At 43.2% G+C, this 26,765-nt stretch overlaps 2 protein-coding genes across 6 annotated transcripts in view; one reads left to right on the top strand and one right to left on the bottom strand.

Annotated features, from left to right (window-relative positions):
• The window catches only part of Asph (aspartate beta-hydroxylase), a 164,911-nt gene extending 156,901 nt beyond the window's left edge, over positions 1–8,010 (top strand). For all 4 annotated transcript variants that reach the window (XM_075966995.1, XM_075966998.1, XM_075966996.1 and 1 more), the window contains one exon: positions 5,852–8,010. In XM_075966995.1, coding sequence (XP_075823110.1) covers positions 5,852–6,002 — 151 coding nt within the window. In that variant the 3' untranslated portion in view covers positions 6,003–8,010. The remainder of the gene's footprint in view (positions 1–5,851) is intronic.
• The window catches only part of Clvs1 (clavesin 1), a 127,455-nt gene continuing 108,316 nt past the window's right edge, over positions 7,627–26,765 (bottom strand). For both annotated transcript variants that reach the window (XM_075967006.1, XM_075967007.1), the window contains exons 4-6: positions 18,476–18,586; positions 14,705–14,940; positions 7,627–9,863 (exon numbers count right to left, since the gene is read on the bottom strand). In XM_075967006.1, the coding sequence (XP_075823121.1) occupies positions 9,776–9,863; positions 14,705–14,940; positions 18,476–18,586 (435 nt within the window). In that variant the 3' untranslated portion in view covers positions 7,627–9,775. The remainder of the gene's footprint in view (positions 9,864–14,704; positions 14,941–18,475; positions 18,587–26,765) is intronic.

Raw genomic sequence — 26,765 nt, forward strand, 5'->3', positions numbered from 1 at the left:
TCATCATGTCCTCATGAAGTTCATTTGGATAAAAACCACAATTACGTTATAACTTTTGCCCGGTTCAGAACATTCTAGCAAAGCTCACTGACATTTTTTTCTGTAGGATTTTTAGGTGGAAAACTAAGCATGTAGAGTCGTCACTAGCCTTATTAATATTGGTGATAATTGTGTGGCAAAATTATAGCTATTAAGTATGCCTTGCCACCATTATGTCATTATCTCTAGTTATAATTATAATAATTTGAGAAGTTGAAGGATTATGCAATATTGCTTTGTCTTATTACTGGATATTCTTGCATCTTTTGGCATATGAGGCAGCCTTCTTCTTCCAATGGTCAGACAGTCAAACAGTGAACAGCATATTCTTCCAGCCCCTGCCCTCTAGACCTGTATCACGAGCCCTCACAGGACGGTGCTAGGGAGGCCACCTCCTAAGGCTATCCTGGGAAAACGTCCCTGTCTTTAGCTGCTTGTGTCATAATCCTGACATGACTTAGTCATATTTATAAGAGCTTTTCTTGAAAAACAATGGCCTGGAAACTGTTTGTGTTCTACTGAGCCTCTGCTTTTCTTTCAGAAGAGGTCTGTAGTCCTGTGATGACTTCATTGCCCTTATCTTGGTTGTGCAAAGCATGTTTTCTTCCCCAGGCTGGTGAGATCTGTCCAGGTTAGCCCTGTGCCAGCTCGGGTGGAGACATGGCTTGAAAGAGGTTCTGCTGTGCTCCCTGTGTCTCCTTGGAATAATTGAAGCTGCTGCTGTTGTTACTCCACCTCCGAAAGCTAGTGCAAGGGTAAAATGCAGTATTTTCAGGAAAGGAGCTCCAGTATGTAGTCACCATTGCTGCCTTCTACGGAAACAGAAAATCCAATGATAAATATAAGCCCAACAGGATATATCGCCCTGCGTAGTTTTTGTTTTGTGTCCCTTTTGATACAGGTCTCATTGGATAGCCCACACTGGCTTTATCCTCACCATGCAGAGCTTTTGAATTTGTGATTATACTTCCTCAAACTCCCCATAGTCCATTAAGGACTTAGAAGAGTCCATCTGGGTTTGGTGAGATTGGTCAGTGCCTACAGGTGCCTCCCTCCAAGTCCAACAACCTTAGCTCAGCCCCAGGATCCATATGGCGGAAGGACAACCATCTCCTGATTGTGCTCCGACCCCGTGTGCAGCTGAAGAATGGTTACAAGGACACACACATACACACACAAACACATACACATACACACACACACACAAACACATACACACACACACACACACGCACACACACTCACACAAACACCCCAGATGTCTATGAAATATTTTAAAATGAATGTTTTTAAAGAAAAATTCAGTGCACAATCCATGGAAATGCCTTCCAGATTTTAGGTTTATTTTTAAAAATGGTTAATTAGTGATCCAGGCATGTCCAACCTTTCAACATTGCAAAGCCACATTGTTACCGGTAGAGTTTCTGCTCAAGAATCATGTGATCAAGTTACAAAACTAACTCCCGCAATATTAAGTGAGTTGAAGATTTTATGTTAGGCTCCATTCACTACTGTCCTGGGAAGCACGTGACCCACACGCTGCAGATATGACACACCTGGGACACATTTGACCGAAACTGCTTGGAAAGCCGTAAATAGTGACTCTGAAGTCATCATGTATGCAGTGGTCAGTATGTCCCATGGGAACTGCTCCTTCTAATTCACAGGCAATGAAGTTAATGCATGGGATGATTAAGGTTTTTAAACATTCCTAAATCCTTGGTTTCATTACGCCTATCAAAATATCCCAGAAAATGTAACTTATGCAACAGAGAGTTTTGTGCTCTTTTTGAATGACATGTAGACTTTGAAATGGCGTCCAAATTCTGTGATGCTCAAATAGCTTCAAGACCCATTTGTCAGTGGCATCTCAGATAGATTTTCAGTTTTCTCAAACTAAGTCAGATTGCATAAGGAGTGAAGTCAAATTTATTCTTGGTATTCTATTGTCTTGTCTTTATTTTCTGTTTTGTTCCCACGTGTGTTTCAAATTTTCTTCTCTGAAGTTGAATATCTACCCTGCCCTCTTGTGAAGCGCGGCTGACAGTACAAGGGCAAATGTGCTAGGTTCAGGTGCTCCCCACTTAACATAATAATAGCTCTGCTGGTAGCCGTCGACCTCGTGACTGGAAAGAAATGACATGCATTCTGTAGAAACTGAACTTGTAAGTCTGACCTTTTCCTGGGTCAGCAATGTGTACTAGCACTTTCTAGTGATGCTGGGACACCACATTCCAACTTGTCAGTCATTCCATCCTTTGGGTGATCAGACTCTACAGTGTGCTCTGTTGCTGGAATTTGTTTGATATTGATTTCCAATAAATAATACTAGTAATCCCACACATTGGTATACAGTAGGCTTTGCATTAAATGACCTTGCCCAGCTGTGGGCTAATTCTCAACATTCAGAGCCTGTCTACCGTAGGGTAGGCTACATCTTCAGTCTGGATATGGGGTATTACATGCTTTAGCCATTTGTGGGACTTTCGCTTGGTGATGGATTTATCAGAGCGTGAATCTTCCTTAATAAAGAAGCATCAGTAACTTGCCCCAGATCAAGTGACAAATGCCAGAGCTGAAAGGTTTTATTCTACTCCCTTCAAAGACCATGATGTCTTTCTGTCTTTGGATGCTTTTTGACTCTTTTCTCTCATGTGTCCCTTTGCCTTTCAATTTTTTTATTTAGTCATGATAAAATACGCATCATAAAATTAAACATGTTAACCATTTTAAAATGTATGTTTTGTTGGCATTATGTTCACTTACTTTGTACAATTATTGCCACCACATATCTCCAGAATTTTATATCAAAAAACTGGACTGTTGAGCACTAGGTGCATATGCTGTGGAATTATCCATGAGTCTCAAGACAGCACAGGGATTAATAGAAATGAGTTGAACTGAGTTAGCTAGTAACAAGCTGAGCTATGGGCTGGCCCTTCATAAGTAATATGAAGTCTCAGTGTTGGTTATTTGGGAAATGGCTGCTGGGACAGGAAAGTTCTGCCTACATCCATACCCCATCTCAGCCAGGCAACATTCCTCTTTAGTCTATGAGTGTGACCATTCTAGACCCTTATACAAGTGGAATCATATAGTATCTGGCCTTTAGTGGCTAGCTTGAGCCACTTAGCTTAATGCCCTTAAGATACATATGTGCTGGGTCGGGGGATGGCTCACTGGATAAAGCACTGGCAGTCATATCTGAGGGAATCTTTGTGTCTTCCAGGACACCTGACACGGGGTCCAAATGATCTTGCTTTCTGTTCTGTCTATTATGGAAGATCCATTTTATAGAAGAAATGATTCTTATATCCAGTGACCTGAAAACCAAATTAGGTGTCTCCTAAGTAGTATTCTAGTTTAGAAAGATGGGCAGATTGGAAATTAATCTTGTTTATATTCTTAGCTTCATCTGCTATGCAAGTGGGTTACACAAGGAATATTTTAAGTCAGTGTGGCAGAGTTCTCCTCAGGGCCTCCAGCTGTACCATAGAGGAGAGTTGTGTGAGACTCACAATCTAAATAGGACGTTAGTCTAAAGAGAAACGTGCCGCTGGTGGCTCTGCAGTGCCTCCACAATCCGCGGAAAGTTGTAAGCTGAGTCAGTGTGCCTGCGTGTATACATAGATATTAATGTGAAGATATGTGTCAAGTGAGACTAAGCTAAATGCTGTCACCTTTAAAATGAAAATTTCTCTAGGAAATTTTTTTTAATTATTAAAATTCTACTTAAATGTTTAGAATTTTGTATTGTACCTTGGCAGAGAATTACAGTATAACAGGAACAGCTCTATTGTAGGGACACATTCATTGAGGACAGAATTGGTGTCATTTTATGGGCCTTGCCCCTGGATGTCTGGTCCAGATGGTCAACAGCATCCCTGGCCTCTAGCCACTAGATGGCAGTAGTGTGCCCACACCTTTTTGACAAGGAGAAATATTTATGGTAATTTTCAAAAGTGGGGAGGAATTTAGGAGAGACAGTTATCCCAGGAAATAATAACTGACCTATTGGGGGATTTTAAAATAAATTTTCTAAGTTAATTAACTTATAAAAAGTAATATTTACAATAAAAAGTTTAATCCACCCTCCCCATCTCCCACCCACTTATCTGCCCATTCCTTCTATGGCATGCCTCTCAGCTTAGAATCTTGAATTCAGCAAATGTGTTGCTTGGCTGTTTTATACAGTTCCTCTGCATATAGGGGATACAATGCTCCCTGAAAGGTTTACATAGGACAGAAACTTAGAATGGACAGACAATGGCAGAACAGGCATTCATGACCGTGTGAAATCAAACCTGAAAAAAAAAGGAAGCTAAGGAAAAAACAAAACCAGAAATAAAAAAAGAAAAAAAGAAAATCAGCCAACTCCCCTCTCCTAAAATATCTTAAACAGAGAGATAGTAATTTTCTTGGTCTAGCGTTACCAGAGAAATTGAGCATTGTGGGTAGGTGTAATGGACAGAGCTACGGGACAGATAGATGGGAAGGATGGAAAGTGTCCAAGAGCGAAAGGATCCCTGCTCACAGCAGCAGTTACAAGGGACAAGAAGGTGGGCAGAGCTCTCATGTCCCTCGGTGGATAAGCTAAGCTCAGGTGAAGCCTGCAGCAGCCTCAGAGCAGAGAGAAGTTCTGGTGACATGATCACATACATGAGGCTTGTGTGTGTGGGGGGGGTTCCTGCATGTGTGTGTACACACATTTGTGTCAGGGCAAATGCAGACACATGTGTATATACCGCATGTGTATTCCACGTGTGTGTGAGACTCAGAGACAGCCTTGAGTGTTGGTCCTCACCTTCTGTCTTGTTTGCAACAGGGCTCTCTTTTGTTCTTTCCCAGTGCATACACCAGATCAGCTGCCAACAAGCTCCTGGGGATGACCCTGTCGCTCAGCTTCCCATCTCCCCGTAGGAACACTAGAATTACAGATGCTCATGTTGTGTGACCAGTCTTTATTTTTTTTTCTATTTTATTGAGATGGGGCTTCTCTGTAGCTTTGGCACCTTTCCTGGAACTTGCTCTTGTAGACCAGGCTGGCCTCGAACTCACAGAGATTCACCTGCCTCCGCCTCCCAAGTGTTCGGATTAAAGGTGTGCACCATCACCGCCCAGCTGTGCCCAGCTTTTATGTGGGTCCTGGGAATGGAAACTTTGGTCTTCACCACCTAAAAATCTTAGCCAGTATCTGGAATGACAGACAGGACAGCTGTGCAATGACTCACCTGGAAATTGTCTCATGTGTGAGCTACCAGGGCATGCAGCTAGATCAGTGATTCTCACCCTGTGGGTGGAGACCCCTTTGATATTCAAATGACCCTTTCACAGGAAGTGAATATCAGATATCCTGCGGGTCAGATTTTCGCGTTATGATTCTTTACAGCAGCAAAATTACAGTTATGGAGTAGCAATGAAATGATTTTATGGTTGGGTCTCCATACCGTGAGGAACTGTATTCAAGGATCACATCATTAAGAAAGTTGAGAACCACTGTTCTAGATACTTGTTCAGCTAAACAAGTCTGCTTTAAGATGGGATCCAGACTAAATGGAGGGTATGAAATAATTCCAGGAGGTCCTGATCACCAGCCCATGTTCTTTGCATGTTCTTTGTGCAGAGGGAGAAGACAGGTGTCCCTAATAAGAAGCTTGAGTTCTTAATCATTAATGCAAGACTCTTTCCAGGCCTGGTGACACAATCATATCCCAGCGGTGCTCAGGAGAGGTCCTCCTCCGGAGAGGTCCTCCTGCCTATGAAACTGAAACTCCCAAGGCCACTCTAACAAGTGCATGTGTTTCTCCTCCAGGACGTGGGAGGAGGGCAAGGTGCTCATCTTTGACGACTCCTTCGAGCACGAGGTGTGGCAGGATGCTTCGTCATTTCGGCTGATCTTCATTGTGGATGTGTGGCACCCGGAGCTGACCCCTCAGCAGAGGCGCAGCCTTCCTGCAATCTAAAAGGAATCGTCACAGCCTTGGGTGCACTCCCAGGAGGCTGCCTTTCTGCTTCTCCTGGGGTGCGGAGACAGACATTCAAGCACCGTGACTCTTTGGTCCCCTTGCCTTGCAGCTAAAGATCTCTAAGGTTCCTTCTGGATGGGAAATCACTGGGAGGAGTATTTGCCTTACTGCAATTCATTTAGGAGGCCTCTTGCTTCAAGTCACCCGTGGCAGCACAGATGTTCTGCCTGGACTGAAGGGGAACACTTGGCTGTGTCTACATTGCTAGCCAAAGATATTTTTCTACATGGAGTAGTGTACACAGAGGGTATACCATATGGAGAAACTGTGAATGAATCACTTTCGTTTGTAATTTTTCTAGGCAGTTATATTTTTCTAGGTAGCCAAACTATTCTGTCACCATCTACCCTGGTTTCTGTCGACTTTGATGAGAAGTACAAATGCATCCCTTCTGACTGTTAAGTAGTAATTTTCTGGTCAGTTCAGACATATTCCTTTTAGGGGAAAAAAAAACACTTGTGAAAAAGGCAACTTTATTTGGTTTTCCTAATATAAATGGGAAGTTACTCTGGGATATATAAACTGTGCCGACCCTTGCCCTTGGATCTCCCTGTGTATCTTCGTTTAGACTCAGCTTCTTCTCCTGTCTCTGTGCTTATCATGGAAATGCTATCAAGCTCTTATTCCTAAAAGCAACGCTTTCTCTTTGACACTGATCAAAGCCATGGAAATATTTTATGTTGTAATAAGACAATACCACAGATAACGGGGCTCAGAGAAGATCTAACATGGACGTGAACGTTCTCACTCAGGGTCAGGTGACCAGATAGCCTGGACTTTTTGCCTTCTGCACACAGGACCTGGAATCTGCAGTGGCCACCTGCTCTAGGTCCACTTGGATGCCAAGAAGATGGCTGCTTGGTTTCTGAGAGTCTCCTCACAATTTTGTCCATGTAGGAGAGCAGTGTAGGAAGTTCCCAGGAATGCTGGAATCCTCCCCCAGGTGGAGGTGGTAGAATTTGTTAATTCTGAATTCGCAGGCAGTTTCCATCGTCCATGCTCAAAAAAAGCCTGCCATCTAGTAATTATTATTTTGAAACAGCGTTTCACTTGTATGTTTGATCTGAGTATGGCACATGGCATAGGAAGAAGAGCAGAAAGTCATCTTGCCACTCCTTCCAAAGATGATCAGTTTCACCGGTAAAATCACTGCCTTGGATTTTCTGTTTGACAGTTAAAGCTAATTCAAGCTTCAGAATGTAAAGCCATTCATGCACTGATCCCTAAGCCAGTCGAACAACAATGCTGCAGAAATGACACATATTCCAGCCACATAGGTGGATAAAACACAGATGCATTCTTTTCAGACAGTGTCAAAAGAAGATGCTCTCTGGACCCCACTTAGCGAGCAATTCTTTGAAATTGGCATTGATCCTTTTTCTTTTAGCTTAAGGATACTAGCTTTTAGTAGGAAGTTTACAAAATATGTGACCATTCATTTAAAAAGGTACTTTATCCTTCTTTTGTCAATGTTCAAAAATTCCTCTAAGGCATGGAAGGAAAATAGCAAGTCATCACCAAATTCCAGAAAAGAAAACAAACTCTCAGAAAACAAAAGGTGTTTGCGTTCTTCAGTATTTATTAAATGGAGGAACTTATTGACAAAAGGCAATACAATTCAGAATTCATGTTGTGACACTCGGCCGCCTATTGGGTTTGGTTCTCCAACATATTACATACACATAACGAAATGCAAACCATATGTTCTCACTGTTAAACCGTCACCTTACATTCATGTCATAAAATGGTAGAAATAAGTGAAAATTAGCTTTTGCCTTAGTAAATATAACATGGTTTTTAAAATATGATCATTACAGTAGGATTCTAAATATTGTCGTGTGAAAAGCCAGAAGAACCATTACTGTCGTTGACTCCAACAATATTTTGAATACTTGGACCCCACATTTGTTTTATAAACCCAAGCAATAAAAGATTTTCTAATTCACTTTAATCTTTCCATTCTCTTACTCGTGTCATGAGAAAAGAGTTTCCACCAATGTGTTAGTAGACATTTTTCAGGGTTGTTATTTTATGATTCAGAGGGTCTATACCAAATAAATTGGTACTTTTATATATGATGATGCAATTGTTTGAGAAATATTTTGAATTCTGTCTCAGTATTACTCCTTCAAGGTTGGAACATAAAAATAATATTTGTTACTATTCTCTACTAGTGAAAATTAATAATAAACCAGTAGATCAACTGAGAAGGAATGTATGTCTAGAATGTAGCTCAGGGCTCAGGAGGGAAACACTTGCCTGGAATGACAAGGCCCTCATTTTGATCTCCAGCATGGGAAGGAGGAATGGAGAGATGGAGGGACAGAATGAGGGAGGAAGAGTCAGAGAAAAAACAAAAGAGAAGGGGGAAGAGGAGAGATAGGGAGAGGGATAGCAAAAGAGAGACACAGAGAGAGAAAGAGGCAGGAACAGAAGGTAGACAGAAGAGAGAGGTGTTCACAACTAGCCATATTGTTTAGGTGATTATGGCTGAAAGTTGAACTGTTTTCCTGTTTTCTGAGGTTGTTCAACTAACAAATCAACCTACCAAAGGCTTAAAGTGTGAAATATTTTACTAAGCATTATCAATTGAGATTTTCTTTTGACGTTAAGCCCTCTGGTTGTATTAGTCAGTGCCTATGTCACACAGATAGGTGGCGAATACGATATCTACGTATACTCAACTGGTCTGGGGAAACATGGCACAGATAAAATATCCTAACCTTTGATGTCTGTTTTCTGTCTGACTTCCTGCGAGTAGGGACTGGGGTCTGTTTCTAAGGAGAATGGATACAGACGTAGAGTGGTCTTTGGCATTTCATCTTGGCATTTTATTTGTCTTCTCTTAGCTCAGTACTTACATGTTAAGCCATCCTTGAGGCCCTTTCTGTGTGACAGACTGCCTGCTCAGGGCCTTTCTCCACAGTTCTTAGGAGGGTGGGGACCAAGTGCCTTGCTAGCACTTTCCTTTGCTTGGGTAGGAACCCAAGAACTAACTTGAATGGGCTTATCAGTATGTTGTTTTTCAATGAGTTGCCTCCTCTCTGTAGACATTCCCATGAACGCCTACAGGACATCACTTTGCTAAGATGAAGCAGTCAGTTGTCAACTGCCTGTGTCCTCTTGACATCCAATTCATGAAGTTAGCTGGTGGCCCGACTAACAAATCATTCTTGCAGGATATATGAGTTAAGAAATTTGCCCATGACCTGTGAGGTCATGCTTTCAGGCTGAGCACTTAGATGCTGGTGATGGGTATTGTCTCAGGGTTCTGCACTCCGTTACACTTGACCTTGTGTCTGAACAGTTTCACTCTGCTGTCTCTATCTGGAAATGCACGTCATTGTGTGACTCCTTAGAGCAGCTGTTGTCCTAGTGTGCGCGCAGGAAATTCAGTCTTTCCCTGTGTGAGTGCATTTGCTACCATAAATGTGTGGGGAGGGAGAATCCTTTTTACACAGACGCCTCGCTTCATCCTCCTAATCCCTCCCTAAAACAAATTAATCAGTTAACTTGAGCTTGAGGAGCATCCCTCCGATGTTTGTCCAGTGTGGGCTGCTCAGACCAATGGCTGCTGACGTCATGGCTGGGGAAGCAGTGGAGGACCTCCTGTTGAGCAGAGCCCGTGTGTCTGTAGGTCAGTCACCCGGGTGCTCCCTGGGCGGCTGCTCCACTGGAGGCTTGTGCATGGGAGCATCACGCAACGTGGCTCAGTCCAGAGCCAGCAGGGGCTGAGTGTTCTCGTTTTCTCCCTTCTCGTCATGTTTCAGGGTCCCAGCTTCTACCACAGACTGAGATCTAACAAGAGAGGAAGGAGACGCACACAGTCACAGACAGTTTGTGCTGGTAGCGGTTGTTCTTGAGAATCAAGGCATGGAGAACAGCTACTTAGTATTTCCTTTTTGCTGTCTGATCCCACACACCACTTTATTTTTTGATTTTTTTTCTGACAATTTGAACTTAGCCACTTTGAGATTCTACTCATAAGCCTTTTTCTTCCGCTGAATCTGACCTGTAGCTTTTTGCTGTCATATGCCATAAAATGAGCGTAACTTTCTGTGCTTGTGTCCACCCATCAAATGAAAATAAAGGTGAATCCTTAGACACAAAACCACTAATAAGTGTTCTGGGTGTACTTGGTGCGTGTCTAAGGGGTTCTTCATATGTCTGAGCTTCCCACTTTCACAGCCCCGAGAAATGGTGCTACTGTCTCCATTTTTAAGTGCAGGAAACAAATTAAGGAATCAATAAACAAGTAAGTTAGGCAAGTGATACGGCAAAGTGGAGAGCGAGGTCTGCTCATTATAGCTCTGTCCCTGGAAGCGCTGTGGCCTGCAGAGCTGCCTCGCGGAATGTCTAATGACCCTTCCTTCCACTCTACTGGGGAAACAACTTGCTGCCCGAGCTTCTTAGCCCCTTTTATAATATGTATGTAACACAGAAAGCACAAGTTTAAAAAGTCAATCAAGGCTGAATATGGGTGGTGTCAGCTATGGGGAGATAGAGGCAGGAGAATCATACTTTCAAGACCGCCCTGGGAAGTATAGTGAGTTCTGGACCAGCCTAAATGGCACAATGAGATCTATTTCAAAATAAAAGTGAAAATCCCTACAATTGCCATGAAACACACTATAAACACCAGTCAACTCAAATGCCCTGACTAGATGTGTGCGGTGTTTTGGGAGTGAAATGGATCCATCCGCTGCTGGGATGGCCTGACGAGACACAGGCAGTAGTAGAACTTTGGATTTTTGACACACTTCCTACGTGTTTCTCTGCCTATCTAAGAGCCCAGCGTGAAAGTTGGGCGAGAGGAAGGAATGCAGATTTTTTGCATAATTATGAAAAAATGAGAAACTCCTGAAGACATCAAGGCAAACAGACCTGGAGGTTCAAACTGGTACAACCAGAATGTGGGAGATGGAGGCTAGAGGATCGTGGGTTCAAGGCTAGCCTGATCTATCTTTTGAGGTTTCATCTAAAAATGAAATACAGCAAACATGAATGAGGCCCAGAGGATCCCAGCAGTATGGCTACGAACCAGAAAATCAGCTACCTCCAGCACTTTAACCCACCGCCTAATTGGGCCTAATTGAACCCCCATCCTGGAGTCAGTTAGGTTTAATTCTCATCAGCACCGCTCACACACTCTTCCTGAAGACAGCCATCTCGGGAAGCTCACTCCTCTATGCCTCAATCCCGTGAAATTCTCCTTCACGCTGAACTCGAACCTGGTTTGGAAAACATGTATGTCCTATCTGTTGTTCCTTCTCCCAGAGGCACAGATTCCTGCCATCTGTCCTTTTCTGCATATGGGGTTTGGTTCAAGGGCCTCCTGAATATTAGAATCAACAGATGATCAAGTCCCTCACATTAGGGTGCAGCATCCACATAAACCTGTGCTCATTCTCCTGTAAATAGAATGCCTGCTACAAAATACAGACCGCATTGTTTACGGAAACACGACAGGAGGCGAAGGCTGTGCCTGCTCATTGCTTGAGTCCACTGTGTACAAGCTTTGGCTGGGGAAGGCAGGGCATGCACAATCCCACAGAAGTCTGCTTCAAAGCCTTGTCTTAGTTCAAGTTCTCCCTAACTCCACTCCTCACTGAGAATAACTGGATTCTACTTGTGCCAAGATTTCTAGAATTCTCTGCTCCGGGCTGTCTTCGTCAACCAGGTGCTGACCCACCATATCCGTGGGGTGACTGTAGGACAGAGCGGCATGTTCACACCATTTGTCGATGTTCTGCTGGGGACAGCAAGGACCGCATGCTCGGCTCTGGCATCAGTGTGTAGCAGCCTGACTTATAAGTGATGCTGTTCACCCGTCTCCTCCCTCTCTCAAAGGTTCTATTCAAGAAACTTGAGGTGAAATCATCATTTTCATCGTTTTAAATTTGCTTCCTGTCTCCAACCTGTCTCCATCCTTTTAGGTCTTAAAATGCTTTGTCAATTCAAGTTATTATCTATGATGGTAATGACTATTAGGTTTGTTTTCAAACTTTCTGTGCCTACACGATGGTGAGAGAAAATGGAATAGATCTCAAATAGTTTTTAAACTCTCATCTGTCCCCACTGACTGATGTTAGGTGATTGTAAACAGAGATTGCTCATTTATTTCCTGGCCACCGGATGTGAGTAATCACACAAGAACTACACTAACTACAGCACTGTGTGGCCAATAGCCTACGCACATTTCTAACTAACTCATATCTTAAATGAACCCATTTCTATTCATCTGTGTATCACCAGGAGGCATCTCCAACATCTTGGGGACTCCCAGGCATTCCAGGCTTCATCTCCACAACTTAGCACAATGGCCTCTCTAGGCTTCCATGCTGGGACACCCTTGCCACACACCTGTCCTCGGTGCCAGTACCTGCTGCAACCACCCTTTGCCAGTTGTCTCAGGTTTTACTTTATGATCTTCTGTAGGGAAGCACCATTACCACGAGCCACTTGAAACTCAGTGGTCACATATGCTCAAGGCTCAGTTTCCAAAGATGGTCCTCTAGAGCACTTCACTCCAAGTGGGCTTTAAGCATGTAGAGAATGTGTCAGAGGCTAGGACTGCGCTGCTTACTGGAGCTCACAACTCTACTCCAAGGTCATCCGTTAGCAACTCTGACACAGTCGTGCAGCAGGGGCATGCTGCTTCATCCCTGCCTGCCTGAGTCTGGACAGTGAAAAATGAGGTTGCCTGGGCATCTGGGCTTGAGAAAAGGATCGATCTAACAGATGGGAAAGCAGAGAAGTTTATTTTGAAGCTTCCCCTAGTTCTGTTTTCCTTTTCTCTGCATCCCTGCAGGCTCCAAGAGATGAAGAGATGCCGTGAAATATACAGTTCTGTTTCTCTACCAGTGAGCTGTCTGTGTCTGGGGGAAGCTGATTCTTAACCACGGTTGGTAAAGCTGCCCCTCAGGACACCCCTGTGCACAATGGGATGAAACTGAAAAGCACAGGCCCTCTGGTTCATAATGGCAAGGATCTGAGACTTCCCAGACAAACCTTCCTAGGAAAATGGACAGACAAGCTAGAGACAAATGTCGAGAAAATGATTGAAATAGGGAAAAAAAAAAACCTAAACAACAGCCTGAATAAATGCTCACCAATGAAGCAATGGCTATGGTGGTATATCAGTGTTCTAGGATCTTGTGCAGTGTCAGGTATATAAGCTGTTCTGTGGGACAAAGACCAGTGCAATATAACCATATAGACTCCAGATGCTCTCCCACACTTGCTAAACTCACAGACCGGAGTTCTCGTTCCAGTCCCTCTGGTTGTGGCTGTGTTTGAAGACAGAGATGTAAAAGGTGTCATTAAAGTCAAATGTGATCAATAGAGCTGGCTCTAAACCAATATTTCTGCTGTTCTCCTAAGAAGAAATTAGGACACAAACACAGAGAAAAAAGATCTTCTGAGGTCAAGGGCCAAAGCCAGTCATCTGCACGCCGGGAAGAGAGGTTTCAAAGATGACAACGGTCCTGACCCCTTGATCTTTGCTTTTCTGTCCCAGTACTGTGAGGAAAGACTTTCTTGATGCTTACAGAATCCAGACTGCCTTACTTATTAGTGCAACTGCAGGCAAAGAGTCCTCACTCTGAGATGTCAGAAAACTCTGAGGGGTGGTGTGTGTGAGCACAAGTGGGTATCGTCCACGAAAAAACAAGTGGAAGGACCGCCCTTGTCTGGGCACATTAGTCACACATGGGGAGAGAAGGGAGTGGGGGTTGAGATGGTGGCTAAAGAGGTCTTTAGCCTTAGAAGCCACGGTTGAGAGTGTGCCAGGATCATTTGTATAGCAAATTTAAAAAGCCACCTTCAGGCTGGGGATGTAGGTAGATCTTAGACTATATGAACTAGCACGAACAAAGTCCAGATTCCATATAAGAAATATCAAAAAAAAAAAGTACAGTGGTCAAGGAAAGAGTGAAAGAGGGTTGGAGAGAGAGAAAAAAATGAAAACAGAAAAAGAGAAAACCCAAAAGCAACCTCCTTCAGGGCACTGTTCCGAGCACCCATGCAGCACACTTTGCCAGCGGAGTCCAGCTCTCTCCGGGGATTTACTCCATGACTGCGACCCTCTATACACTCACCAGCCAGCACATCACAGTGCCGTCAATCTTCCTAAGACTTTGTTCCTCCTCCATCCCTCAGGCTTGGCACACCAGTTCCCCGTTAACTCTGAGAGCAGCTCAAGTGCCAGTCATTTTATAACAGTGCTCTCAAGTATTTCTAGGTGTATTTTCTAGGCACACCTTCATTATCTTATTTGAATTGACAACCCTAATGTCTAAAGGTGCTACCGCCAAACAATGCTCCTTTGGTTTCAAAGAGATGAACGATAGTCATGTTCTCTACTGGGTTGTTTTGCCATCAGTGTATCCCAAAGGCCTACCGTTCCATCCGAGTAGCTCAGCAGTTGCCCACAATCTAAAAAGCAGACTGTAATCAGGATATTAAGTTCTTCCCTCAAATTGTAGAAAGGGAACAACCGCATTTCTGGGTCAGCTGAGACCCATTTGCTGTAAACTCCTATGAAAATAATTTTATTCAATTCCGTGTCCACAAAGTTTTCAGTTTCTATGCCGCAGTAGGTCTAAGTCGACTGGCTCATGCCCTCTGGCAGGCCTTACCTTTTCATGGGCTTGGGTGAGCACTCCCTCTCCAGGTTGGAGCATGTATGTTTCACGTGCATGGCGTTATAGGAAGTGTGGGTATAGTCATTTTCATCACTGTAGTCAGGACCAAGCAATGTCCGGGCCCAAGTCCCCATGTCATAAGGAGGAAGGGTTCCTCCAAATTCAGAGGGCAGAAATTCGGGGTGTATTAGCTGGTGAAGGCTATTTAAATTGTTCCCGTGTAGGAAAATCTGGAAAGGAAAAAAAAAACGAACATAGAAATTTAAAATATGACAAGTGTTTGGTCTAATACACAATTCAGCAAAGATAGACTGTATGTGTCTCTAGTGACCATGGATTTCAAAGAGGCGATTGTTTTTTGCCCATGGCTTAGCTATCATTGATGTGGGAGTGTCATATATCAATCTGTTGATTTCATTGGTTAAGCAATAAAGAAACTGCTTGGCCTGCATAGGTTAAAACATAGGTGGGAGGAGTAAACAGAACAGAACGCTGGGAGGAAGAGGAAGTGAGCTCAGACTCGACAGCTGCTCTCTGGAGCAGAGACGCCATGCTCCCCTCTCCTGGGTGGACGGGAGAGCTCTGCTCTCCTGGGCAGACGCATGCGATGAAGCTCCGACCCAGGATGGACGTAGGCTAGAATCTCCCTGGTAAGCCACCTTGTGGGCTACACAGATTATAAGAAATGGGCTAGTCCAGGTGCGAGAATTAGCCTAGAAGAGGCTAGATAGAAATGGGCCAAGCAGTGTTTAAATGAATGCAGTTTGTGTGTTGTTATTTCGGGCATAAGCTAGCAGGCAGCCGGGGTGCTAGGGACGCAGCCCCACCGCTCTTATTACTACACATCATAAAACGCTATTTTATTGCTTAGAAAACAGACTGAATTGATAGTTGTTTTTTTAAAAAATGAAGTTTAAGAATAGAGTGGACATTAATTTGACCACCACCCAAATTTGCACACAGGCACCTCCTAGTTACTGCTGCTGAGAATGGGGAGGTCATGACAATCACTCTAAACTACTCACGCTTTGAGTGCCCTGCATATCTGAGCGCTCTGGCCCCCAGAACCTCCCCAGTTCCACCATCGTCTCAGGCCACAGCAATTGCAGCCTGGGTCTTTGCCCACTCTGCTTTTCCTCCCTAAATCAGTCCCATCCCCTACCCTGATTCTCCATACCCTTCTCCCCATGAACTATTCTGTAGCCAATGGCTTCTAGCTCTGCCCCAATGTGTTCCATTGGGTCTTAGGGAGAAAGAGATGATATTTTACTCTGCTAACATAGCCTGTATTTTCCAAGACGGTGTGTGTGTACTAGAGAGAAGCTCAGTCAGTTCCTGTTTGGTGCAGAAGCATGTCCTGAGTATGTGCTGTGGGCAGTTTTCCCTTCCTGCTTTCATAGAGTACCAACACCCAAACGGGCTTGTGCTTTCTGAGCACACAGTGTTGAGTGATCTAAGCGGACCAAAATGAGGGAGGGGACTTCATATTTCAGGTATCTTTAGATAAATTCACAAATGGCATGTAACATGAAGATAATTGTCACGGACTACAATTTAGAAACTGATCTTGAAAGTTGATTTAAAGTACATCTGTGATGACGTTGGTTCCCAGAAACATCGCAGGCATGAACTAATCCAGTGTGTAAGTTACACACGATTAACTGCGTGGAGTAAATACGTGGCATTCCAGTAGAACACCATCAATTACATGTTTGGACATACATGCCACAGCTGACAGTGGTGGCATCGAAATGTGAGTTTGAAAATTCCCGCGTTTGGACTTCAGCAACAATCGCCCGTTACCCCATTCTCTTCATTCTACCCTGGCCTGTAAACAGCCTCACGTAAAGACAAAAGAGAAAAGCAGGTAAGTGTGGAGATCTTCTGGGTGCTGCAGGGCCCGGGACCACAGTGTGCATTTTCTGACATCGCAGTTGGATATGACTGAAAGTTAATAAAAAGGATTTGTTGGGAATAAATTAAAATATCCTGGATTTTATGAAACTCTATAGTAGATGCTGGAGTATTAGAAGCATATGAAGTCCCATCCCTGGTGTTCACATTCAGTGCTTGTATCTGTACCATCTCAGATCTTAAAGGACAGGGCCTGCTGCTCACAACAGCAGTTCTGGGATCGCTCTGCTGCAGCGCGGCAGAGAGGAACATGGAGGAAGGAGGCTGGACCCACTTGTCCTGGGTCAAGAGCTCCAGAAAACCCCTGCTCTGGTTCAGCAGACATTGTCCACTGTGGGAAGAGCTCACATGGCCCTCATGCTTGGTAGAAGATGCAGGCTCTCAAAGGCCTGAAGTTATGCTGCAGACAATGCCTGACAGGTTGTTCCTGATACTGTCCTGAGCAAACTGTAGAATGTCTCAGAGGGTTCTTGCTTCTTGATGTTGGTGATGTCTAGTTCTAAGTTCTGTTCTTGTTTGGAAACAGGGACTTGTCCTTTTTCCATAGTCCACTGAAATGATCCCCAGTGACCAAGAAGCACTCAAGGCTTAGGAATTCAGAACCCTAGTGTTGTATGTGTGTGTGTGTGTGTGTGTGTGTGTGTGTGTGTGTGTTCAGGCTACTTGATATCATCAGTAATATCTGAGGTAATGGATATCTTATAATTGTGGTGATCATTCTACAGTGAATTTATATTATGTGTCTTAAGCACACAATGTTTACTTGTCAAGTATGATTTAGTAAAACTAGTGGGGGGAGAGATAAAGCGTGAAAAGGAAGAAAATTATCAAGTGTCTGGTATGTGAATGGCATCTTGCTCTATGTTTTCATATGCCGTCTCATTAAATTGCTCCAAAGAGTCTGGGGTGTAGGAGTTAGTCTCCCCACATAACAGATGAGGACAGTGAGATTCAGAGGAGCTAGCGGATGCTTGCTGCTCAGCCAAACAGAAGGCCGAGCCAGCCCTGCTTTGATGAAAGAGGCTGGCCTCTCAAATGCCAACTGAGGTCATTATTATTTCAAGTGTTCTTTTAAAGATTATCACATCCAATGGGAAATGCTTTCAGCCTTACTTATGATGGATCTGGATCCAAGAGCCAAGAGAGAAAAAAAAAGACCCATTTTTCATAGTGACGACACAGGACAAAATATTAGCTACTGACATAGTCCATAAACAAGAAGTAGCCACTGGGTAAATGCCTATAATCCCAGAACTCTAGACATGAAGGCAAAAGGATTAAGAATTTGAGTCTGAGGGCTGGAGAGGTGGTTCAGCAGTTAAGAGCACCTGTTGCTGCTGCAGCAAAGCCTAGGTTCTGGTGCCAACACACAAGGCAGCTCACAGCGGTCTAACTCCAGTCCCGTGATGTCTGACACCTTCTCTTGGCCTCCATGTTCATTGCATGCTTGTGGTACACACACATACATGCAGGCAAAGCACTCACTTACATAAAACTAAAATAAGTCTGCAAAAACAATGTGAGGCTAGCCTGAGCTACGTCATAAGATACCCCACAAATACAAAAATGGGAGACCTGAATAGGAGCAGGAAGTGGCTTTGTGCGCTACTCCCACAAACATTTGTAGTGAAATTGGCATCTGGTATCTGTATGCCTTTAAAGTGTCTTTTGTTTGTCTGGCACTCTGAAAATAACCTATTATGCCAAGTTTTTGATTAAATATAAATGCCAAGTTTTTGATTAAATATAAGTCATTTGTAAACTCCTGCTAAGGTGCAAATGTTCAAAAGTTACAAAACCATGGTAAAGCACCAACAATCCATTCAGAAGCTAAATGACACTTCTCATTACCCGCTTTCTCGTCTTGTCTTTAAGGAATGGCTTGATGAGCGTGTACAGGGCATGGATGTACCAGGGCTGGTTGACAAAATGGACTCCTCCGAAGCGGGCAGGAAAGCTGTCCTGCAAAGGAAATACAGAGAGTGAGAGACACTTGCCTAGGGGACAGCCATGCGCATAGCAATGCAGGTAACAGCCTGCTCTTGTGGCAGAAGCTCTCCCTTCAGGTAAAGGAAGGACTTGGATGCTCAACTCCTAGCCTGCCTTCCTTTCCCTGTTGTCCTCTTGCGTTCTTTATCCTCTTTTCAATGGGCAGCCTAAGAATGGTGCGTAGGTTAGGCTAGTCTTCCAAAGTGGCAATGTCTGAGGGATCTAAATAGCACACAGTGTGTGGGACCCAGATCACCGGAACTCAGAGGTGTTCAAGGCATTGGGTTAGCACACTTCAGTTCCTGAAAGCCAGAGCACAGCTCTCAGACTCTGTTCTCTTTTCTCTCCATGATGTTATGCCATCTTCACAATAGCCTAGAACCTGGACTTGTTAAGTGAGTTGAGCAGGTTGCATAAGACCAGACTGCAAAACGACCCCAAAGGATCTTAGGAGCTGAGATTCTCTGGAATGACCCTCTGACAGCATGTACTGTTGGTTGCTTTCTGTATCCACTTCATCCTGGAAGCACACAGCAAATCCTAGAGAAAAATTAATGCTGACTGAGGGATAGTTGACCCTCACCCTAACTGAACGAGATCCCCTTCCTCTGCATTTCAGCACAGTTTGTAAAGATCAGGTCATAAGAACGTTTTCATAATGGCTCTTAGCTTAGAGTCCAGGCCAGAAGGTGGTAAACAGCTTGGAGGATTTCAGATCCACAGGAGGGGAAAGGCCAGGAAGTCCTGATGTGTGATTTCAGCAGATCATTGCTAATGGGATTGAAAAAGAGGCAACACCTAAATGCTATTTGCGTCACTAAGTGTGCTGCCAATCAAGTTCATCGTTTACAACAAACAGCTTGTAACAAGACAAGAAGAAGCAAGGTGGCTAGCGTTCATGCAATGAGCACTCTCCGAGGGTGTAGAAAATGCCATGCCTAGTTCTGTTTTAGTATAATCACAAGCAAAGAGGGTTATTAACATTTTCCAGAACTTTCTGTATCTACAGGCTCCCTGGGCATATGCCATCAGGAGACCTAGTTTCAATGAAAGTGTATAGAACTGAGCTTAAGGGCTGACATTTGAAAAATCTTAAAAATAACTTTTACTTCTAGCTAGACATTTTACAAAATAGGAAAGAATGAAATATTTTGAAGGCTAAACTAGACAATTTTAGTTTATTTATTCATTCTACTTATCTTCATTTTTAAAAGTCAATAGAGCCACCACCAAATACCGGGACTGAGGGATCATTTACACTAACTTCAGTATTTGCCGCTGTGTGTAATGTTCTCCAGACATGACATGGCTGCTGCCTTCTTGAACGTTCCACCAACTGTGCTTACCAAAGTAGACCTCAAATACATTTTGGCCCATTACCCTTCTGTCAAGGAGAATGGGAGGGACTTGGAGACGGTGCACCACAGGGGGCCTGACTACCCTCCAGTGCCCAGTAAGTCTCAGCAAGAGTAGTTCCCTTCTGTGTAGGAGCAGTCCTAGGTTGCCTTTGCAGTTGTACGTAGTTTCTCACCCTCACTCGTCCAGCTAGACTTGAGTTTGGAGAAGAAAAAGCCACAGAAAGAAGAGAGGAAACAGTGAAAACAGCAGACGTCACTGGTCTTTGAAATGGACAAACAGTCAAGGAAATCAATGGAACTAGGAGTTGGTGATCTAGGAAGGTCAATAAGGTTTTCCAGGCTTTTTTCAAGACTGATTAAAAGGGAGATCACAAAACACCAATGTCAGCAATAAAACTGTGCCTGCCACTTTGTCAGTTTCAAAAAGACAGTTGGGGAACAAAGCTACAGCTCTTCATGGGGACTTGACAGCCTAAAGAACAGGAATCACTTGAATTTCAAACTTGCTCAGCTCATCAGGAAACAGGTGATTCTAATAGTCCTCTAATTACTAAGAAAATTAATATCATCATAAAAATAATTCTTCGGGCTTACATGATTTGATTAGAAAAATCCAATTTCATACAATCTCTTCCAGAAAATAAAAGGAACATGTTTCAATTCCCTCATGAAGCATATATCAAAACAAGAATAATACTAACCAATCAAATTACAGGCTGTTCTTTATGAGTGCAGATGGGAAAATCCCTCACAACATATTGGTAAATAGAACCTGGTGATTTATGGGTGGGATTATACACATTAGGACTAAGTAGGGTTGACTCCAGGCCTACAAATCTGGTATACTTTCAAAATCAGTCTATGTAATCGTATTAACATCATGTAGTTGTTATGTCTGGTGCTTTGACATATGGGATCTTCCTGACTAGGGAGGGGCTGTCTCTGCTGTGTGAAGACGCAAATGAGGAGCCTTGGAGCTCTCCTCTCCCAGCCAGATGAGTCACCCCATCTCACACTTCTCTGAATGTCTTTCTCAGGCTCTGGAAAGCTGCACTGTTGTTCCTTTGTCTTGGTACTCCAGGCTCAGAACCCAGACGATGTGGGAAGGCCCCACACCCAGGAGTCCTTGAGATTGTTCAAACTAACCAATGTTAGGCCAGCTTAGGCCTCTTTGTCTTTCTTATTCATTCTTTACTATGAAACATCAAAGTCATCCCTGGCCTAAGCCTTCGCCCCACTTTTAGAAAACAAAAGGGAGTCAATTCAAGATCTTGAACTAGGCAAGCACACTAGACTTGACCCTTAGACTTGACTCAAAAGCAAGACCTATAAAACAGAGAACTGGTATGTAGAACACACACAGAGAAACACTATTAAAAGTGCAAGAATACACAATCCAATTAGAACATGTGCAAAAGACAAGCGATGGAGGAACATTTCACTAAAGAAAATGTACAGATGTCAAAGGGGTACATGAAAATGTGTGCCATTCATCACAAGCAAACTGCACCAGAGAATCACACTACAACCTGTCAGGATGGTGTTAACAATCGTGACAACTTTGGGACTGGCCGCTGTGTGAATGGTGAGACTGCTTTCTGCACACGCATGAGGACTTAAGGTCAAATGAGCAGCACCCACATAAAATGCCATACAGAGCTGTACCCGAGACTGCAACGGCAGCACTGTCGGGGGCTGAGACAGGCTTTCTGGGATTGCTGAGCTGTGAATCTACCCAAAACAGAGCTTCGGGTTCAGTGAAGTGTGCCTGCTGCTGTAATAATAGCACAACCATTAGGGGAAAGTTAAGCACTTTCTGATAGGATTTGAGGCCTCATCCACAGGAGCAAACTATATACCTGGTTCAGTAACCCTGGCTGACCAGAAGCCCATGGCTAGGGAGACTATACACTCTAGTGTTGTACCTGCTACTGTTAGTTTGCTTAAATGCCTATTCTAGCAAATTGCAGTCTAAATATTTATGCTTAGACCATAGATCTTGGGTGCTCTCAACCTTGGCACAAGAAGCTTCCTTTTGCAGTGGGCATCAGTCAATGCAGAGATGCATATTGGTCAAAATTCTGATGATAAGTAACAGCGTGCTAAGCCCAAACAAGACATCTATATCAGTTGCTTCTTTTACTTCTTACTAAAGCTCCAAAGAAAAGAGCTGTCTATATTGCTAGCTTTCCCAATCTCATTGCTGGCCAGGCAAGATGACCAGGGAGGTGACCTCGACTAGCACCTAGATAGCAGGGGTAAAATATAAATCCAGCCTCCTGGTCACTCTGTACCAGCAGAACTGAACCCAAGCACTGGAAACTTAATTTGCTTTTAAAGTCATGTCCAGCTTTTCTAACCACACTGACCTTAAGGAGGGGTTATACCTGACTATTACATAGCAAATACATTACGGTTATTACCCAATACTTCATCTTCATTCAAGTCTCCCCAAGGACCTGTAAGTGGTAAATAGATGATTGCTTCTCGTTATTTAAAAGCCAATTCATGGGGAGCCCCAGATCCCTCGAATGGCTGATTCACAGAGGAAATCGATGCTAGCAGAGTCGGCTTGTTTTATATGATGCGCTCTGCCAGTTCGTGTTTAAACTCCCACAGTCCCGGTGTCTCTGTGAGAAGGAAGCAGAGCAGAAGGACCACAGAGGACATTTGGGGGAAGACTTTCACAAACGTTGAATTTTTAACTAGTCACTCTTCTTTTTTGTCTGTAACTACTTTGCAATAAGTACGTATAGGAACTCTTCAATGTCATCACAAACATAATTTGAGAGAAAACAATAAAATGGGTAATAGTCAACTAGGAGTTGTTCAGGGAAGGGAAAGTGACTCAGTGGGGAAAGTACTTGCTGCATAAGAATGAAGACCTCGGTTAGGATCCCCAGCACCCAGGAAAAAGCTGATCTGTATTCCCAGCTGTAGGAAGAGATAGGTAGAGAGGTGATCCCTGAGGTTCTCTGGCCAGTCTAGACAAAACAGTCAGGACCATGGTCAGTGGGGGATCCTAGCAACAAGGTGAAGAGCAACAGAGGAACACAGCTGGCATCAGCCTCTGGTCTCTAGGTGTGCAGAGAGCTAGGTGTGCCTGCAGGCACATGCACACACACTCGCACAATACACACTCACACACATACACACTCATACATACCCACACACATCCACATCCACACAATACATCCTCACACATACACACTCACACACATAAACACACACATGCAGACCCACACAGCACACTTGCACACATAGTCATGCACATACACAGTCACACACATGAATTATTTGGATGTTGTGCATCAAGAACCCGACTAATACATCTTTACATGCTATTACATCTAACACTCACTCAGAGCAACATAAAAAGCACAATTAGCTTCCTTGTGTGTGTGTCAACCATGTAAACACTTGAATACATTTTCTTTCATAGAAAGAGCAACATCTATTGACATAAGCAAATAGAGCCAAATACGTTAGAAATGAGAGAGAAAATAACAGCTCGCCCGTATGACTCATTACATCCTGAATTCCAGTGTTCGTGCTTTTAACTCAACTATGCGAATCTTGGGAAACCCAACAACTGAGGGAGAGACAATTATTACTAATAGAATTAGGTATTTGTCCATTAAAGAAAATGTACCACCACTCTTATAATATACCCTGGGCATTATGGCTTTTCTGGTTTTTATTAGTTTCACAAATTCTCATAAGTGCTTTATTTTTTATACTGAACATTGAATTTGTTGAAAATTGTATCATTAAGCTATTCTATTGCTAATTGGTTCTTTCAGAACATGCTATTGCCTTTTTTGTTTTTTGTTTTTCAAGACAGGGTTCCTCTGTAGCTTTAGAGCCTATCCTGGAACTAACTCTTGTAAACCAGGTCAACCTTGAACTCACAAGAGATCTGCCTGCCTCTGCCTCCCGAGTGCTGGGATTAAAGGTGTGTGCCACCTCTGCCCGGCTCTTGCTATTATCTTTTAAAAATTCTTTACAAAATTATCATACACATACACACACTCACACACACACACGCACACTTCTGCTTTGTGACATCATTAGGGCATATCTGGAAGGGTCTTTCTTATACACATCACTCGTGTCTGCTACATTAAGCCACATGCCCTTCATGATGGACTTGCTGAGGAAATGAAAAATCCATTACTTACTAGAAATAACTCACAGAGGGTTTCCTGCATCCTTGTGACCTTACTCTATATGCTTTACCATTGTCATCCTTTTTTAAGAAAATAATTCATTCTATGGTAACATTTTATTCATTGTTGTGAATGAATATTTATTTGTTCTATTACAAAAACATACAAAACATATATCTCAGAACATAACTGATACTGTCAACACTTTAAAAAATCCTCTCTTCATTCCTTTAATTTTCAGTGGACTTCCACAATCCAGGATTCAATGCATTCAAATTCATAAAACTAAGTTATTTTGATATTGACTGTCTCAGAAAGGAGACCTAGCTGTGAATTATGGGGCATCACCTGAGGTATCAGAAAAATTCTCTCACTCATATAAATATTGGGCAATATCCATACAATTCCTAACTGCATTCTAAATACTTTTCATTATACCCACAGATAAGTGTAGCTTTCAACCCTCACAGAAGAAGCTTCTTTTTGAAACAGACAGGGCCCATCAAAGAAAACCACAACTGGTCAATGCACAGAGAGCGAGCAACTGATTCTGGGCAACCCAGTCCCAAGGGATGCATCTAAAACACAAGTCCTGCACCAAAGGTACCATCTTGGAAGACTGGGGAGAATGATTGTAAGAGCCAGAGAACTGGAAGAAGTCGGAGTAGTAGAAAAGAATGGTTCATACCCTAACTTCCTGCCTGTCAACTATATTAGCCCAATCAACTAGTTCCATTATGCTTTTATGGCCTAGGAACATACTATAGCGAGTCGGGCTAAGATATGCTCACACAGACAGAGGTAAAACATCTAATAGTAGCTTTGAGGTCTCTTGTTTTCTTTCTTGCAGTTCTGGGGACCAAGTGTAAGGCCTTAGGCAGGAACTTTTCAACATAGATGCTGAGCTACATTCCCAGCCCATGAGGTGTCTATTCTTATGGAACAAACACTATATTTTGGGAAGACAATATAATATGAGACATTGTTATCAAACAATATAAGTCCATATACAGTAAAGTAAAAAACAATCATGAGCTGGAATCCATAATCATGGACCATCAGAATTATCTACTAGGAAAACCTTTCTTGCATCTAAGAATACATCTGACAGAAACAAACAGTAGAAGAAATATTAGGAGTATGCTATGGTGATGCTGTGGACCACCTGATGGGCGTATGGGTGTAAGTAATGCTGTGGACCACCTGTTGGGTGTAAGTGATGCTGTGGACCACCTGATGGGCGTAAGGGTGTAAGTGATGCTGTGGACCACATGTGGGTGTAACTGATGCTGTAGACCACCTGATGGGTGTATTGATGTAAGTGATGCTGTGGACCACCTGATGATCATGTGGGTTTAAGTGATGCTGTGTACCACCTGATGGGCATATGGCTGTAAGAATAAGGAAAGGTAGCCAATGACATACTCAGGTCAGTATCAGTAATAGAACAGAGCCAGAATGTGAGACAGAGTGGAGAAAACACTGTAGATAACCTGTGGTCCCTGCTGTGGGAGCCAAATTCTATCTTAGTGAACCTGGAAGTAACAGTCCTAGTTGCACATCTCTATGAAAGTTTGCCCATGGTTCTTCAGGGTCAGAGATAGTAGATGATGACATTTTAGTAGATTGTAATGACCTTCATACAAAATGGTGCTGTGCCTGATTTTACAGCTATGCACTTTGAGCACACCTCACAGGCAGATGTCTGCGCTCCTTCGCTTAGCTCTCCAAACATCACCCATTAGATATTTATGGAGCACATGGTTTGGGGGCAATAAAGAGCCACACTCTAATTGTCCACTGTCTACTCTAATTACGAATTTCTCAATCCTTGCATTTAACGTTTTCCCTAGTTGTAATGTAACTATTCTGGGCAAGAAAGAGGTGCTGTGCCGGGAATATTAATGGGGAAAGAGTTCTTCACTGAGATGAGAAAAATATTAGAAAATTATGTGGTGTCAATAATTGCACAATTCTGTGAAAATACTAAAGTCCACAGATCCATGCATTTAAAAGAAATGTATATCATTGCGTATGAATCACACAGCAGTGAAGTTATTTAAAATAAAGTCACCGCTGACAGTCTCAACAAGATACCTTATGCCCCACAAACCCAAAGTAGAGTTTATTGTGCTCAGTGCAATAAGTTAGCTCTATTATTGAAAGCAAGGGGATTGATATTGTAATCCAATGCTAGCAACGACCTTGGACTCAAGGTAAATTTTATTCTTTTGCATTGTGAAAGCCATTTAAACAGAAGGCCAGCATGCAAATGAGCAAGGGCCCTGGAACTTGGAGCTGGAGATGTTTAACCAGTCAAGAACCGGAGGCAGGCTATTGTTTCATTTGGTCTTTTACCCAACATGCAATTATTGAGAAACCTGATTAATATTTTTATATTTTCTGTATTTCCCCTTTATGAACCATTTCTTTTGCTTTAATTATGTGCCTGAGTGTGTCTATAAGTGGGTATGTGCAGGTGAATGCATGTGCCCTCAGAAGCCAGAGTTCTTAGGTCATCCTGGAGTAGTGAGCTGTCAAGCCTGGAAGCTGGGAACTGAGCTCAGTTCTTGGATAGAGTAGTACCCTCCCTTAACTGCTGGGCTGTTTCTCCATCCTTGTAGT

The sequence above is a fragment of the Microtus pennsylvanicus genome, chromosome 3, assembly GCF_037038515.1.
Source record: "Microtus pennsylvanicus isolate mMicPen1 chromosome 3, mMicPen1.hap1, whole genome shotgun sequence".
Taxonomy (NCBI): Eukaryota; Metazoa; Chordata; class Mammalia; order Rodentia; family Cricetidae; genus Microtus; species Microtus pennsylvanicus.